The sequence below is a fragment of the Rhincodon typus genome, chromosome 13, assembly GCF_021869965.1.
Source record: "Rhincodon typus isolate 14 chromosome 13, sRhiTyp1.1, whole genome shotgun sequence".
Lineage (NCBI taxonomy): Eukaryota > Metazoa > Chordata > Chondrichthyes > Orectolobiformes > Rhincodontidae > Rhincodon > Rhincodon typus.
The window spans coordinates 61,785,931-61,801,423 of NC_063344.1; the positions used below are offsets into that span (position 1 = coordinate 61,785,931).

General features: G+C 39.7%; 1 protein-coding gene and 1 long non-coding RNA gene across 4 annotated transcripts in view; one reads left to right on the forward strand and one right to left on the reverse strand.

The window, feature by feature from the left end:
• LOC125484680 overlaps positions 1-2,093 on the forward strand; it is a 52,079-nt gene extending 49,986 nt beyond the window's left edge. The window contains exon 4 of the long non-coding RNA XR_007263500.1: positions 1,672-2,093. This is a non-coding gene — a long non-coding RNA (uncharacterized LOC125484680). The remainder of the gene's footprint in view (positions 1-1,671) is intronic.
• Positions 1-15,493, reverse strand: part of LOC109929299 (vitamin K-dependent protein C-like) — a 29,876-nt gene that overhangs the window by 13,438 nt on the left and 945 nt on the right. For 2 of the 3 annotated variants that reach the window (XM_048604311.1, XM_048604313.1), the window contains exons 2-5: positions 10,034-10,121; positions 9,038-9,198; positions 6,228-6,252; positions 956-1,069 (exon numbers count right to left, since the gene is read on the reverse strand). In XM_048604311.1, the coding sequence (XP_048460268.1) occupies positions 956-1,069; positions 6,228-6,252; positions 9,038-9,198; positions 10,034-10,106 (373 nt within the window). In that variant the 5' untranslated portion in view covers positions 10,107-10,121. Of the gene's footprint in view, positions 1-955; positions 1,070-6,227; positions 6,253-9,037; positions 9,199-10,033; positions 10,122-10,421; positions 10,705-15,493 lie in introns of those variants that run through there. The other variant, XM_048604312.1, reaches the window with a different exon arrangement.

Here is a 15,493-nt window from a genome sequence, read left to right on the forward strand (position 1 = left end):
CTCTCCCTCACACACACAAACACTCTCGCGCTCTCCCTCACACACACGCTCTCGCGCTCTCCCTCACACACACACACGCTCTCGCGCTCTCCCTCACACACACACACGCTCTCGCGCTCTCCCTCTCACACACGCTCTCGCGCTCTCCCTCTCACACACGCTCTCTCTCTCTCTCACACACGCTCTCTCTCTCTCTCACACACGCTCTCTCTCTCTCTCACACACGCTCTCTCTCTCTCTCACACACACATATATATATATATATATAAACCTATGGGGTGAATTTGCATTTGCAGATTTGTAATTGCAGATAAATTCTATTCTGTGCAAAAAGCACACTATTTATAGACAGTCAATGTGGCGTTTTATAAATTCCTACTTTGGAAATAAAACCAGTCTGACTCCAAGTTAATACACAGCCAGATTCTAAACAAGGCCTCACACCCTAAAATGCATTGTCTGACCTGAGGTGACCCCTCTGGTATATACTAATAGAACCTATAGTTATCTCGGGGCAGTGACTTGAAAGAAATTCTGGTGTTTGCATATTAATCCTTTCTAACTGATTGAAGATTTAACTGCAGTATTAGGTTTGTTCAATACATTTGCATCAGTTCTATGTCCCTTTGATCTTTTGCTTATAAATTCTGTGTCTGATGCCACCTCTCTCACTGACACCTGAGGAAGAAGCAAGACTCCGAAAGCTTGTGTTTTCAAATAAACCTGTTGACTACAACCTGGTGTTGTCTGATTTTTTTAATGTAATTTGAGGAAACGTGCCTTAAAAATAAAATTATGGTAAAAGGAATTAACATTAAGCAGGCAACAGAACCAAGTACTTACACCATAGAATTATCACCATTTAACATTTGCTGTACACAAACATGGTTGCTGATATTATCTGAAAATATCGAAGAATAACTTAAATTCAAATAACAAAAAATGTAAACCTTACCATACTGGCACTGAGGTCCATCAAATCCCTCAGCACAGTGACATTGGTAGCCACCAATCAAATCCTGGCAAGCCGCATTATTGAGACATAAATTAGGATCGCACTGATCACCATCTATGACAGAAACATTGAAGAAATTCTGAGCTCCTTGACAAATGTAGATATTTAGTTTATGGATGTCATTTTGTTGGTTTTTAGGAACTTAGCTACCTGTCCTTTGTTATGACTTAACTGGCAAGAGTGCATCAATAACTGTGCCCACTGTTTAACAAGCCACTACAAAATGTTTAAATGTATAAAATCCAATGAGACTGCCAAAATGACCAATATGCCTGACCGACTTCTACTCAGGGCAAAAACAAAAACAGAAAATAACGCATTTATTGGAACACACTTAATTTTACAAAATAAAACAGAAGAGGAAGGATATCTAATCTATTACTACACAATTTAAACTAGTCATTTAAAATCCCCAAACACACACAGACAATCACGATTAAGACCGACAAAAGACAAATGATTTAGCATGTTATGGATTGAAAAAGAATATAGACAGAGTAAGTAAAACATCTGGACAACAAGTACAAAGTTAGTTTCTCAGGCTTTTTGATTTTTTAGCAATGTTGATGCACTGTTGTCTGTTAGGTGATGTTTGTTCTTTGATTCTATGGTTATCTGATGCATCTAGGTCTTAAGTTGTTTGAATTCTCTCACAGGTGGAGATGCCAGAAAGTCTCCAGCAACAAATATTTGGCTTCCTTTCTCTGCAGACCCCTGCTGAAGGAGGAGTAAAATGCCCTCAGTGACATTGAGGGGACAACTTCTAACCCGCAAATGAAACACTTAACATTAGTGTGCAAAAGAACCTGGTGCCAGCAATAAAAAAAAATTTAGAGGAAACCTAAGAAAACAATTAATAAAATCTTGTGGTCCAGACTGATGTTATTGAACTGTGTTTCCCAGGTTTTATTTGCATGTTTAATATTTGTGTCTTGTCTTTTCCTTGTGGGTGTGACTATTTGTGAATGGTAGAATTTAAGAAGGATAGAGTTTAAGTTATAGAATTCTAAGACACCAATTGGATATAGAACTGGCTCAAAGTTAGGAGCCAGAGTGTGGTAGATGGTTGCTTTTCAGACTGGAGGCCTGTGACCAACGGTGTGCCATGGGAATCGGTGCTAGGTCCACTGATTTTTGTCATTTATTTAAATGATTTGAATGTGAACGTAGGAGGTATCGTTAGTAAGTTTGCAGACGATACCAAAGTTGGTGGTGTAGTGTACAGTGAAGAAGGTTATCTCAGAGTACAATGGGACCTTGATCAGATGGGCCAATGGGCTGAGGAGTGGCAGATGGAGTTTAATTTAGATAAATGTGAGATACTGCATTTTGGAAAGGCAAATCAGGGCAGGACTTATACACTTAATAGTAAGGTCCTGAGGAGTATTACTGAACAAAGAGACCTTGGAGTGCAGGTTCATAGTTCCTTGAAAGTGGAGTCATAGGTAGATAGGGTAGTGAAGGCGGCATTTGGTACACTTGCCTTTATTGGTCAGTACATTGAGTATAGGAGTTGGGAGGTCATGGTACCTGACATTAGTTAGGCCACTATTGGAATACTGCGTTCAATTCTTGTCTCCCTTCTATGGGAAGGATGTTGTGAAACTTGAAAGGGTTTAGAAAAGATTTACAAGGATGTTGCCAGGGTTGGAGGGTTTGAGCTATTGGGAAAGGCTGAACAAGCTGGGGCTATCTTCCCTGGAACATTGGAGGCTGAGAGGTGACCTCATAGAAGTTTATAAAATCATGAGGGGCATGGATAGGGTGAATAGCCAAGGTCTTTTCCCTGAGGTTGGGGAGTCCAAAACTAGAGGGTATAGGTTTAAGGTGAGAGGGGAAAGGGACCTAAGGGGCAACATTTTCACACAGAGCATGATGCATGTATGGAATGAGCTGTCAGAGGAAGTGGTGGAGGTGGGTACAATTACAACATTTAAAAGGCATCTGGATGGGTATGTGTATAGGAAGGGTTTAGAGGGATATGGACCAAATGCTGGCAAATTGGACTAGATTTATATAGGATATCTGGTCGGCATGAATGAGTTGAATCAAAGAGTCTGTTTCTCTGCTGTACAGCTCTGTGACTGTGACTCTAAGACACCAATTCTTATTTCATTTTAGTAATTGGTTCAAGTCAATTTGTCCAAAATAAACAGTTTTTTTTGTCAAATACAGAATCCCGGTGAGCATTTTCTTAACACCTGAATTCCTAAAAAGTGGAGTTTGGATAGTTTGACTGGATCATTTTTCTATTTGTGGCGATGCCATTAACAGTGGGTACCAGTTTTCAGTGTACTATCCCAGCAGATCATGACACGTGTAACTTATCCTGTCATTAGCTGAGTCTAACTTTTGTGGCAGAAGCACTTCAAATTGTTATTCCTACACATCCAAGCATTAAATATTTCCAGGTGTGTTAAATCAACCAAGACACATTATGACTCATGGCTGGGGCAAGTGAGATTGATCCTGGATCTTCTGGGATGGAGCCAAAGATACTATCACTGTACCACAAGAGCCCTTTTAAATATTTCTATGCTCTCCTCAGTTTGGCTGCATCAGTTCCTTTCTCTGACCTCAGTACTGGATTGACATTTAGCAATATTAAAGTACTAGGATGTAATCTAATATATATCTACTGACCTTCATGCAGGTCTGCAATGAAAAATAAATTGTGAGTGAGTAATCCCTGTAACGTTTATGGTGTGGACACACCATATATATAGGATCTGGCAGAAAATGTGATTGCTGTTTGAAAAGGCCATGATATCCTAAGTGAGACTGTATAAAAGTTATAAAGACAAGACAATAGCGTTCTATCCTTCTTTGCCCGGCTGTCTTACTTATAATGGTGACAGAGGGTCGTTGTCCAAAGCTGAGTGTTAGAAACTCAGACATTGTTTTTTCAACATAAAACTAAAAGGTCATTGTTGAAATCCTTCTCCTCTCACATTAATAATATGGCCCCTAGTATTGAAGTCCCTCCTTCTAGGGAAAAGGCCCTTGCTATTCACCTTATCAATGCCCCTCATTATTTTATAAACCTCTATAAAGTTACCCCTCAACCTCCTTTGCTCCAGTGAAAGAAGTCCCAGCCTATCCAGCCTCTTCTTATAACTTCCATTCCTTGTAAATCTCTTCTAAATCCTCTCCAATTTAATAATTTCCTCCCTAAAGCAGGACAACCAGAACTGTACACAGTACTCCAGAAGAGGCCTTTATAACCGTCTGTACAACATCCCACTCTTTGTGACCCAAGGAACATTAATCTAAATTAATCTAATTGTTTCCTGATATTTCATATGCTATTCTTACTGACGGATATTCAAGTGCAACAAGTTTACTAATATTTCTTACGGGAAAGTTATTTTTAGTATCAAATGAAGAAAATTAAAGGACTTGTTAAAAATACTCTAGTTACTGAAAAACACTCTTTTGCAGAAGCAGTGGATATGGTATTCTGTTTTAAGCGGCATTTTGTATAACAGGGCTGTGGAAGGTAGTATACCCATAGACTGTTATATACAGATAATTCTCGAGTGTGGGATAATGCACATCCAGTGAACTGCCAAGTGAGAAAAGATTATGATCGACCTGCCGGCATGCATCAAATGCTTCAGAGAGAACAAACCTCGAGAAGAAAATGGGTGGATTCAGGCCATCAAATGCCAGATTATTTTACTAAAAGAAGCGCATGCACAAAGAAAGTATAGAGGGTCATCAATGTGGGTCATATCTCAATTTCCTGCTCTGTACCAAATATGGAAATCCTTTTTTAAAAGAGACATATGTAAAGTTTAATAAGCTATTTTGCTAAAGATAAAAAAGTGAATTTCCTAATTGAGTGTTAATTAGTTGGGATCTCACCTGTGGTAACGTTAATAGGACTGGGCTGAAAGAATGAATGTTTGGAGGAACACAGTAGGATATGTCTCTCTCTGAATAACAAATTGTAAAGGTGCAGTCATTCACTACGTAGTTACCTGAATTTGGACAAGCTTGGCTCACAAAAGGGACATTGAGGGAAGCAATGGAGCTAACTCCATTCACCAGCACTAAACACAAGACAATGCCACATAGGGTAGGCTGGTGACAGCCAGACAAGCTCTAATAAGATTACTGTTTCCTATGTACTGTGCAGTTTCAGCTAGTTAAGTTCCTAAACTGTGGCTCCTACAATCTGTGCCTTATTTCTGTTAAGACTGCTAAAATCACACAGTCAATATAAGCGCAAGTATTTGATGGGAAGCCTTTGCCTAGTTAAAACAAATTGGTTTTCATTTTTATTTGAACAGCTGAGAAAGTAATTTCACAACTGTGCTTGGCAGCATTTTTAGGTATATGTCACACAACTCAATTTCATTCCTCGTATTCTTAACATATGATGCATCATTACATTGTGGAATGATAAATCTGTACAATACTGACACAGTGGAGAAATCTAATGATGATATTGCTGAGAACAGAAATAGCCCATTGCCTGGGAATTGATACATCCTGTTGAGGATTAGCAATCAGAAACAACAACGTATGGCAAGTCTCTTTATGTTTTGTTGCTGTGCAGCTCAAAGAGCATTAAAAAGAGGGAAAGCGGAGGCGGTGGGGAGGTGAGAGGTGGGGGTTGGTGGGTGGAAGAAGGTGATTAAACTAAGTAACTCATATAAAGAAAACCATTGGGGACGGACATAAAATGCAGAACGGCCTTATCTTCATTCTGGAACAGTTGTTATTCTATTTGCATGTCAGCTATGGCTCAGCTGGCAAATGCACTGACTTCTGAGTCAGAAGGTCGTGGCTTCAAATCCTACCCCAGAGTTTGCGCACAAACATCAACACTGACACACCTAATGCAGTAGTGAGTGGGTACTGTACTGCTGGATCAGATAGGAAACTAAAACCCCTCAGATGCATGTGAAAGGTCTCATTGTGCTATTCTGAGGAAGAATGGCGAATGTGGGGCGGCTTCCAGTGTCTTGCCTATCCCTCAGCCAACATCACAAAATGATCATCTAGTTATTTTCACACTGATGCTAATTGGACCTTGGTGCAAGCAAATTGGCTGTCACATCTCCTAAACTATAACAGTGACTACACTCCAAAATTAGTTGAATGTCTGTAAAGGACTTTGGGGTTGTCTTATTCTTACTGTAATGACTTCTTTCACCCTTATTCATTTTCAGGACTATAGTTCGACAGAGAACAACCTACTTACCAACATACTTGTTCCAAAATACCAGCTGTCAAAAAAAAGTACAAAGCTGATTAGATGCATCAACATCTGTTGTAAAATGAAACAAAATAGCTTTCACATTACTTGGAAAGGAATGGGGGAAGCATTAGATTTTTTAAAAAAGTCCATTTGGAAGAAGAGACCAGTCTTCTTCATGGTAAATGCCTCTTTCTCATCATCATGACTTAAACTCATGAACAAATGTTTGTCCATTTGCATCCATACCACCTACCTGCCATATCCTTCAATCGCACTTACTAACCATATTGCACAATTTATGTTCCCTAGGATTCCGAGTACTCAAGGTCATGGACATATTTTTCAACTCCTGCCATAATTTAACATGTTATAATAGAATCACCACAAACTCCATTTATCCATGTCCGATAACATCTCCATTCAGCATATTTTTTTCTGTGCTCTATTATGGGGTTAAACTATTGTTAACGACACATGCAAAGTTATAATTCATGATGTTTTCTCTTTTTGTATTTGCAACAAAATGCAGGTTTGAGTGACACATCACCAGCAGTGAATCATTTCACTTCACTGCAACTAAAACTACTTGTCAAAAGATCAGCAATTATGCTTTTGGTTCAATTTACAACAATAACTAAATTATGCTTTTACTGGGTAAATGGCAGATTTCAATATATAACCATATCCAAATCTCATCCTGAGTGGTAAAATCACCATAGTCTTATCAGATCATAGGGCGGCCCTCTCTTTAGAGTGAGATGACTGGTAGTAGTTTAATCGAAGGGTCACCATGCCTTAGGTGAGGGAAAACGTTGAGAAGTAGAGTCTTTCATGGTAACCTCAGCTGGTGCAGGAATTGAACCCATGCTTTTGGATCACCCTGCATTGCAACCCAGCCATTCAGCCATCTGAGCTACCCAAATCCCATGAACAAGCAGCACACTGCTGAAGATCATATTGGTCAGACTAAATAGTAATTAAATTTATTTATACACTTAAAGAGGCAAAGTGGACACCAAAAATACACGTAGACTAATTCATTATTTAAAATCTTTTCTGGAAGTAACTGATAGTTCAAACTCTTGATGGCTTTTTCAGAAGTTTTTAACTGGCTCTTTGATTATTATAATGAGGTTATGATTCTTCCACAAGGTCCCATCACACTGGCCTGGTGAAGACAAAAGATAGTAAATTGTGAAAAAGGTCAGCCAGATTTATATTTTATCATGCAAACCTTTCTCACCTCAGATGAAAGTTCTTCTGTCTTCAGTGTGTTAATTTAAGAAATCTGACTGTATCTGAATAGATCCATAGAATATTAACTGTTACTAACATTCAAGTTGAATGTGAAAAGAACTGCTTCAGTATTGGAGGAACTGTTAATAGGCAAAGCCTGAAACATGGCCTATTGGGATTTTCTTTTTCTTCAGTGATTACAGCAGTGACAGACTAGATCCTTGTCATAAGCAGCTGACTTATAAAAGCTAAACATACTTGTTTTATTTATGACTTGAAATGTCAAAAATATGAGACATGATGGACTTATTGAAATAAAAGCAAAATTACAATATAGACTGGAAATCTGAAATAAAATTTCATGCATTTTCTATTTTGTTACCAGGCTGTATGTCGGGAAGAGTGTATTGGCAGACGATGAGGGAATTTCAATTGAACTTTCTGCATGAAACACTTCCTGTCCTTATTAAAGTTGCACTATCGCCAATCCCGTGCTCATGGTTTCCTATCTTATGGCACTGTTTCCTTGCATCCTACTTAGAATCTGTAGGTGACTTAGTTTACAGCTCTGCAAAATGTGGTGATCAGAAATCAGTACCTGAGTCACCACACACGCATCCACTGTTTTAGTTTTGGACAGAACCTGCATTCTCACTCGTGTTTACATTTTCACTGCGGCAATGAGTCCTTGGTGACAAACAGCAGCAGTTCTCCCCAGACTAATTATTCCAGTGGGAGAGTTGATCGGAAACAAGTATTTCTATTCTTTATCCAAAGGTCCAGAGGTCAACTGCAGCAAAGCTACGGCTACCGAAGGATCATGTAAGTCAATAGGGCTGTTGGAATAGGATTCAGGTGCAGGAGGCAAGTGAGAGATGGAATCTTGAACATCACTGTTCTGATGCAGTATGGTGGCTCGGTGGTTAGCACTGCTATCACACCGTGCCAGGGACCTGGGTTCGATTCCAGCCTCGGGTGACTGTCTGTGTGGAGTTTGCATGTTCTCCCTGCGTTTGCGTGGGTTTCCTCCGGGTGCTTCGGTTTCCTCCCACAGTCCAAAGATGTACAGGTTAAATGGATCGCCCATGCTAAAACTGCCCCGTAGTGTGCAGGGATGTGCAAGTTGGGCAGATTAGCCAAGGGAAATGCAGGGTTGGGTCTGGCTGGGGGGTCGGTGCAGACTCGATTCTGCACAATAGGAATTTTATGATGGCTCGGCGTCTCATTATCCTAAGATTTTATGCTAGCAACAAATTATGCTTCAATTGTAGAGGGAGTATTATGAATTGAGGTGTGGTTGCTATCATGGTGGTCTTGGTCCTCACCAGATAAAAGATGACTTGTAAAATCCATTCTGAAGTAAACAGTGTGGCATTCTGCACATTAAACTTTACTAATGCTTTGAAATTGCTCCAATATTTTAAGGAATATTAAATTAGGATTGGAGAGAGATCCTTTGGTCTTCTGTGCCCATCAAATTCCATGATTTAAATAGTGTAAAATTAGTAAATTGTTAATAAATTATCATTGTTGGCGTGTCATGAACCAGTACACTGAGGAGACTGCAGAATACTCACAGTTTTATCCAATGAACCGTGAATCTCTTTTGCCTCTTCAAATACGCACTTTTCTTCAATACACTCTCTTTCCAAATTTCCAGGTTTAAGCTCTTCCAAGAAGGAATTAGCCCGTTTTCTAATTCTCAATACATCACTGGCATGGTTTTTTGGTAAAAATACTGGGAAATGAAATGAGGAGTTGTCTTTAATAAACTGTTGCTTTGTGAGACACTATACAATTTGCACCATGGAATGTTGCATCCATACCAGAGTGTAGGGTCCAGACAGCTGATGGCATCATTGTTAATTGTAAAGTCATTAAAATTGGTGATTCACAAGAGGCCAGAACCGGTGGAGAGCAGATCTCTCCAAGGGTTGAGGGCCTGGAGGAGATCCCAAAGTTAGAAAAGGGCGAGGCTGTGCAGAGACTTGGAGATAAAGATGAGCATTTTAAAATTGAGGTGGTGCCATTGAACATCAGTGAACACAGAGGTGATGAGTGAATGAGGCAAGATAGGAGGCAGAATTTTGGATAAACTGAAGTTTGTGTAAGGTGTGTAAGTTTGTGTAAGACGGGAGGCCAGCAAGGAGAACATGGGAATAATCAAATTTCGAGGTAACAGAGACAAGAAGCAGTGGCAGAGTTCGGCAATGTTACAGAGGTGGAGGCTGGTGATCTTGCTAATGGAGCAAACTTGTTTGGAAGTTTATTTTGTGGGTTGTTATGGTACCAAGGTAGTGAACAATATCAAGACCATCTGTAACGGGTTCACAGTGTGTCACTTGTACAAGAACAATGTACCATTCAAAGAAGGGAATTCTCCATCTGCATGAGGCCAATGTGCCATTTGTTCCAAGATCAGGTAATGTTTGTACAAAGGCAGTGTATAGTCCACATCTATCAATGCCCAATCTGTATCAGGACAGTGTACCATTTATCCCAGGATAATTTGACACCCACATCAAGAGTGTGCCATGTATGCAACACAATAAATATTGATATCTCACACTGACCTGAGGAGCTGGACACTTCCATATAACATGTAGCCACGAGAAATATTAAGCAACAACAGCAGGTCTTCATCATTCTTCAAGCCTTTGCCTGCAATGCGAAAAGACTATGTCATGCACTATGGGATAACAACTAATCAGGCACTGCCTCAAAGATTTCTGTCCTTGCTCTTCAATATTTCAACAAATGTATTCATCTCTTCTGAGCCTCGTGCATTTCTACACTTTCTTTTACATTGTCCCATGTTGTTGCTTGTTACAGATTTTTTGTTCACTCTTGCAAACTTATGAGTTTTATCCTCATTTCACAACAAATCCAAAAACCAAATTCAGTTCAAAAAATGCATTTGCCAAACAAATATGTCAACATTGCAAAAAATTTACAACTTACCTCTTTGCAGGCCTGTTTTGATTATCCTGTGCATTGATTTTCTGATTGTGAAGTTCCAAGAGGTTCTCCAATGGTTTGATGGTTTGATGGCAGCTGATATTCCACTGAGAACACCAGTCTGTCTTGTAGTATGACTGACCTTGTATAACTCCAGGCCCAAAGATGTTGGCTGCAAATTGCAACATTCAGGTGTAGGTGATTGTAGCCTATGGCATTAGTTGAGTGTTACCAGTAAGGGCACTAGCTGCATCCAGCATCCTGACTTGGGATAACCAGACTCTTGTCCATGGATACGAGGGCACCATCAGAAGTAAATGCTGGAAGGACATCCCAGGCAACTGAGAAAGCTCCTTAATCCGCAGCATGGAAGTGATTGGAAAAGCTTCGATGGACTTCAATGAATTGAACTAGCTGCTGCATCTTGGCTTCATTTGTTCATTCTTGATGTCACTTTGTGTGTATTGATGTATGGGATTTAGTGTGCATGAAATGTAGAGATCCAAGGCAGATTGATATAGGAATTGTGAACAAAACACTGTCAGACTGAATCATGGAGTGGGATGTATGTGAGTTCTTATATTGAATCATGAGCTCAACAAAGACTCATATACGTATTGAAACATGTCATGTCCTGTACCTGAGCACTCAGGTCAGATTGTGTAACATAAGCTCATTACAGACCTGATTCTGTACTGTTACAAGCTGCTACCACTGGAAAATCAGATTGTCGCCATCATGTCTTTAGAAGACACAGTTGAAAAAGGCTTCAGGAATCAATAAAAGCTGAAAGAACTGCGGATGCTGTAAATCATGAACAAAAACAAAGTTGCTGGAGCAGCTCAGCTGGTCTGGTAGCATCTGTGGGGAACCAGTCCTGAGGAAGGGTCACCAGACCCGAAACATTAACTCTGTTTTTACCTTTACAGATGCTGCCAGACCTGCTGAGCTTTTCCTGTTTTACAGCATCCGCAGTTGTTTCGGCTTTTATTGACATACCTGAAGCCCTTTTCAACTGTGTCTTCTAAAGACATGATGGCGACAATCTGATTTTCCAGTGGTAGCAGCTTGTAACAGTACAGAATCAGGTCTGTAATGAGCTTATGTTACACAATCTGACCTGAGTGCTCAGGTACAGGACATGACACGTTTCAATACGTATATGAGTCTTTGTTGAGCTCATGATTCAATATAAGAACTCACATACATCCCACTCGGTAAGTCTGTCAGTGTTTTGTTCACAATTCCTATATCAATCTGCCTTGGATCTCTACATTTCATGCACACTAAATCCCATACATCAATATACACAAAGTGACATCAAGAATGAACAAATGAAGCCAAGATGTTAGTTAGTTCAACTCAATCTCTACTGAATGTGCAGGTACCATGGTTAGATGATCATTCAAGCGTTTCCAATCACTTCCATGCTGTGGATGAAAGAGCTTTCTCAGTTGCCTGGGCCCCATAGGCAGCTTTGGAGTCTCCTGAAGAATTGGTTTGTGACCTTACCCTCTGTTGAACTAACACCTGTGTGTCTTTTATCCCCATGCCTGGTCTCCTGCAACCTGCTTTTGTATGAATCTTCATGTGCACATCCTTCCTCTAACGAAAGCTTAGGTCGTGTTGTATCTGAGCTGGGGTTTGTGAGAGTCACATCAAGTGATGGTGCATTTTTCAAGATCAGCCCACACCATTCCCTCTCCCCACCTGACATACTCTATGTGCTGACAGTCACATTCTCCAAAGCTGAAATGAAAGAAAGGGTCAGCAATTCATGAAGTTGATAACAAGTGGTTTCCACTAGTCTAGCTTCTGTTTTCTGATGTTTCGGAGTCTAAAGATCTGCTTGCAGCATGTTCTGCCACTGTATGAACCTACCTGTTGAGCAGTAACTGTCTAGTTGTTTTCAATCTATTTAGGAACACTGAGCTGAAGAATTTGCCAGGTATTGACAACACTACTGTGTCTCTGCAGTTGCAGTCACTGAGTTTCCCCTCCCGTGATAAAGAAGCTTTATAAATCAAAGTTACGTTGTTGTTGGTAATTCATTCACTACTTCCATGTCCTCGGTTTGTCTTAACACTAACCCCTGTATTATGGGAACATTGGGTACCCTGGTTCCAAAAAGGGGCCCAAAACTGTTCATAGTATTCTCGCTGCGGTCTGATTAAAGCCTTGTATAGTTTTAACAAAACCTTATTTTTATACTCCATTCTCTTTGAAATAAAGGCCATTTGCTTACTCTATTACTTGCTAAACATGGATACTAACTTTGTGTTCTATGCACAAGGACTTCCAAATCCCTCTGTTCCATAGCTTTCTGCAGTCTACCTCCATGTAAATAATACTCAGCTCCTCTATTCTTCCTGCCAAAGAGCATAATCACATATTTCCCCACATTATGTTCCATCCGTCAAGTTTTTGGTCACTTGTTCCACCTGTCATCCTCAGCAGATTCTTTGTGTCATCCTCACCACTTGCTTCCCACTTTTTTTTTGTGTCATCTGCAAACTTGGCTTTAGTGATGCACTGTCCAAGTCATTTAATATATATTGTAAATAACTGCATCCCCAACACTGATAGCATGATACTCCACAGGTCGCTATCCTGAAATACCTCCTTATCTCAACACTATGTCTTCTTTGTTAACCAATCTTTGATCCATGTCCATATACTACCTCCAACATAATAGGCTGTTATCTTAAGCTGTTGAGATGTTAAGTAACCCAATGTTTTATAAGGTACCATACATCTCCGAAAAGTCCAAACATAACTATTGCTTCTCCTTTAACTATCATGCTTGTTACCTCGTCAAAGAATTCTAATAAATTTGCCAGCCATGACTTCCCATTCATGAAGCCATGCTAGCTCTGCTTGATCATATTATATATTTCCAAATGCTCTGCTGTTATATCTTTTATAACATGTTAACTTTTTGCCAATTACAGGTATTCAGCAACTGCCTTATCATTGCCTTTCTTTTGTCTCCCTTTTTAAATAAGTGTTACATTGGCAGTTTTCCAATCATCTGCAACTTTTCTTCAGCAATTTGTTTTTGTTTCCAACCCAAGTTCCTCCCTCTCAAACTGAATGCTAAATTCTACCATGTTACAATGACTGTTTCTGAGGGGGATCTTTTACTCTGGCATCATTTATTAAACCTGCCTCACTGCACATCATCAGATTCAAAATAGCCTGATTCCTGGTTAGTTCTGCAACACATTGTTCTAGGAAATGAACCAAATGCACTCTTGTGAATTCTTCCTCTGCCAATCTATCCCAGTGTACATGAAAATTAAAGTCATCCATGTTTAAGTACGACTGTTGTTACATGCCCACATCATCATGTGATTTATTCTCTGTCCTATCATATAGTTAGTTAGGGGGCCTATGGACCATTTCTACCAGCGTCTTTATACTATCCTGTCGACAACTCTCTCGATTATGGAAAGTTCTTGTACCTTCACCTCTAAACTCATAAGTCTTTACTTCAGTTTACTGATTATTGAAATTTTTACATATAACCCACTAACTAAAACCTGGCTTTTTCCCTCTGAAAAATCTTATTTTAAATGCACCATATAATTTCCAACCCACTTTCCCATCTACTCTACTTAAGGCTACCATTTATCTCCTTATGGTTTGCTTCTTACCTATACCTCTTTCCTTTATCAAGTCTTCTGTTGAACCCTTTTCTAGTAAACCTTGCTCCCAAACTCTCCATTTCAATCTTTGTTCCCTTTCTTTGTGAATCTGTTTTACTATCTTAATAAACCACACTGTGTCCTCAAACTCTATTCACCTAGATTTTGATACCTCAACAGTGATATGCTTTGGAATTTGTTTCCACTTTTGCTGCAGCACTTTAAGATAAAAGATCTCTTTTCAATTCCCTCTCCTTAAATAAACGTACCAAGTTTGCACAGTCTGGGAAGACCAAGACAAAGGAAATTGTGCAATGGTAAGATATTAACCCCTCAAACTGCTTGATACTTCTGATTTGGACAGTTCATCATGGAGTCATTCATTTACTATACCTAATATGTTGCTGCTAGTTGATCAGGAAGGTTCATGGATTTTCGATTATTTCCAAATTGGACAGCAGTGAACAATGGAGCAGTCTTCACCAGAGATGGGCTCCAGGAAAGAATCCAATGTCCTCAAATGGAGTGGAATAATCTACAAGTTTCATTATGGCCCAACGTTATCTAAGGTCTTGCATCAAAGTTTTCCTTCTTGACAAGGTCTTAAATAAGCCAAATATCCTGCATTGACATCCTTTAATGTCTTACTTAACAAACTTATACAAATATTGGGTCATTACCTGCTTCGGTGCTTCACGGTCTATGTAATACATCATAACGTGCATTTATAATATTATAAAAAGCAACTAATGAGCGAAACGGACCCGTTCCCTTTGGAGTTGTTCAGGGAAGTGACAGAGGGCTAGGTTGGACTGATGGATCTGATGATATTTATAAAGGATGATGGCGAAGTGGAAGGTGAGAAGAAAATTTCGGGAGTGGAGCCAAGGTAACTGAGATCTTCTGCGCTAATGTTGGTAAAGTAAGGCTTGAATGAAAACGTCAAAGTGTGTAGAAGTAGGATGTTGCAAAATGTGATTTAACATTCAAAAAGTGATAGAATGGTTTAAGTACAGAGGAGATCACTTGGCTCATCACGTCTATGCTTACTCACCTTGACAGTAACTGACCCAGGCCCATTCCTCCACCTCTATCCCGCATCCCTACATATGCTTACTCTTTAGAGGGCTTATCCAATTCCTCCTGCACACTCCAATCATTTCTATTCACTCTCATGCAGTGTATTCTGGATCCGAACCACTCTCGCACATGACAGCAATAAATCCAGACCGACCCATTCGGTAAAACAATTCACCTTTGACAGGTAGCTCAAATGCTTTGCATTATTTTCAATGTAATTACCTATTATTCTATTGAATTAATCTCATGTTTTCACATCAGGTAATTCATTGAATAGATAATGACCCTCCGCATGGGCCCGAGGGTATCACTGACCCAGCGCACGGGCCCGAGGGTATCACTGACCCA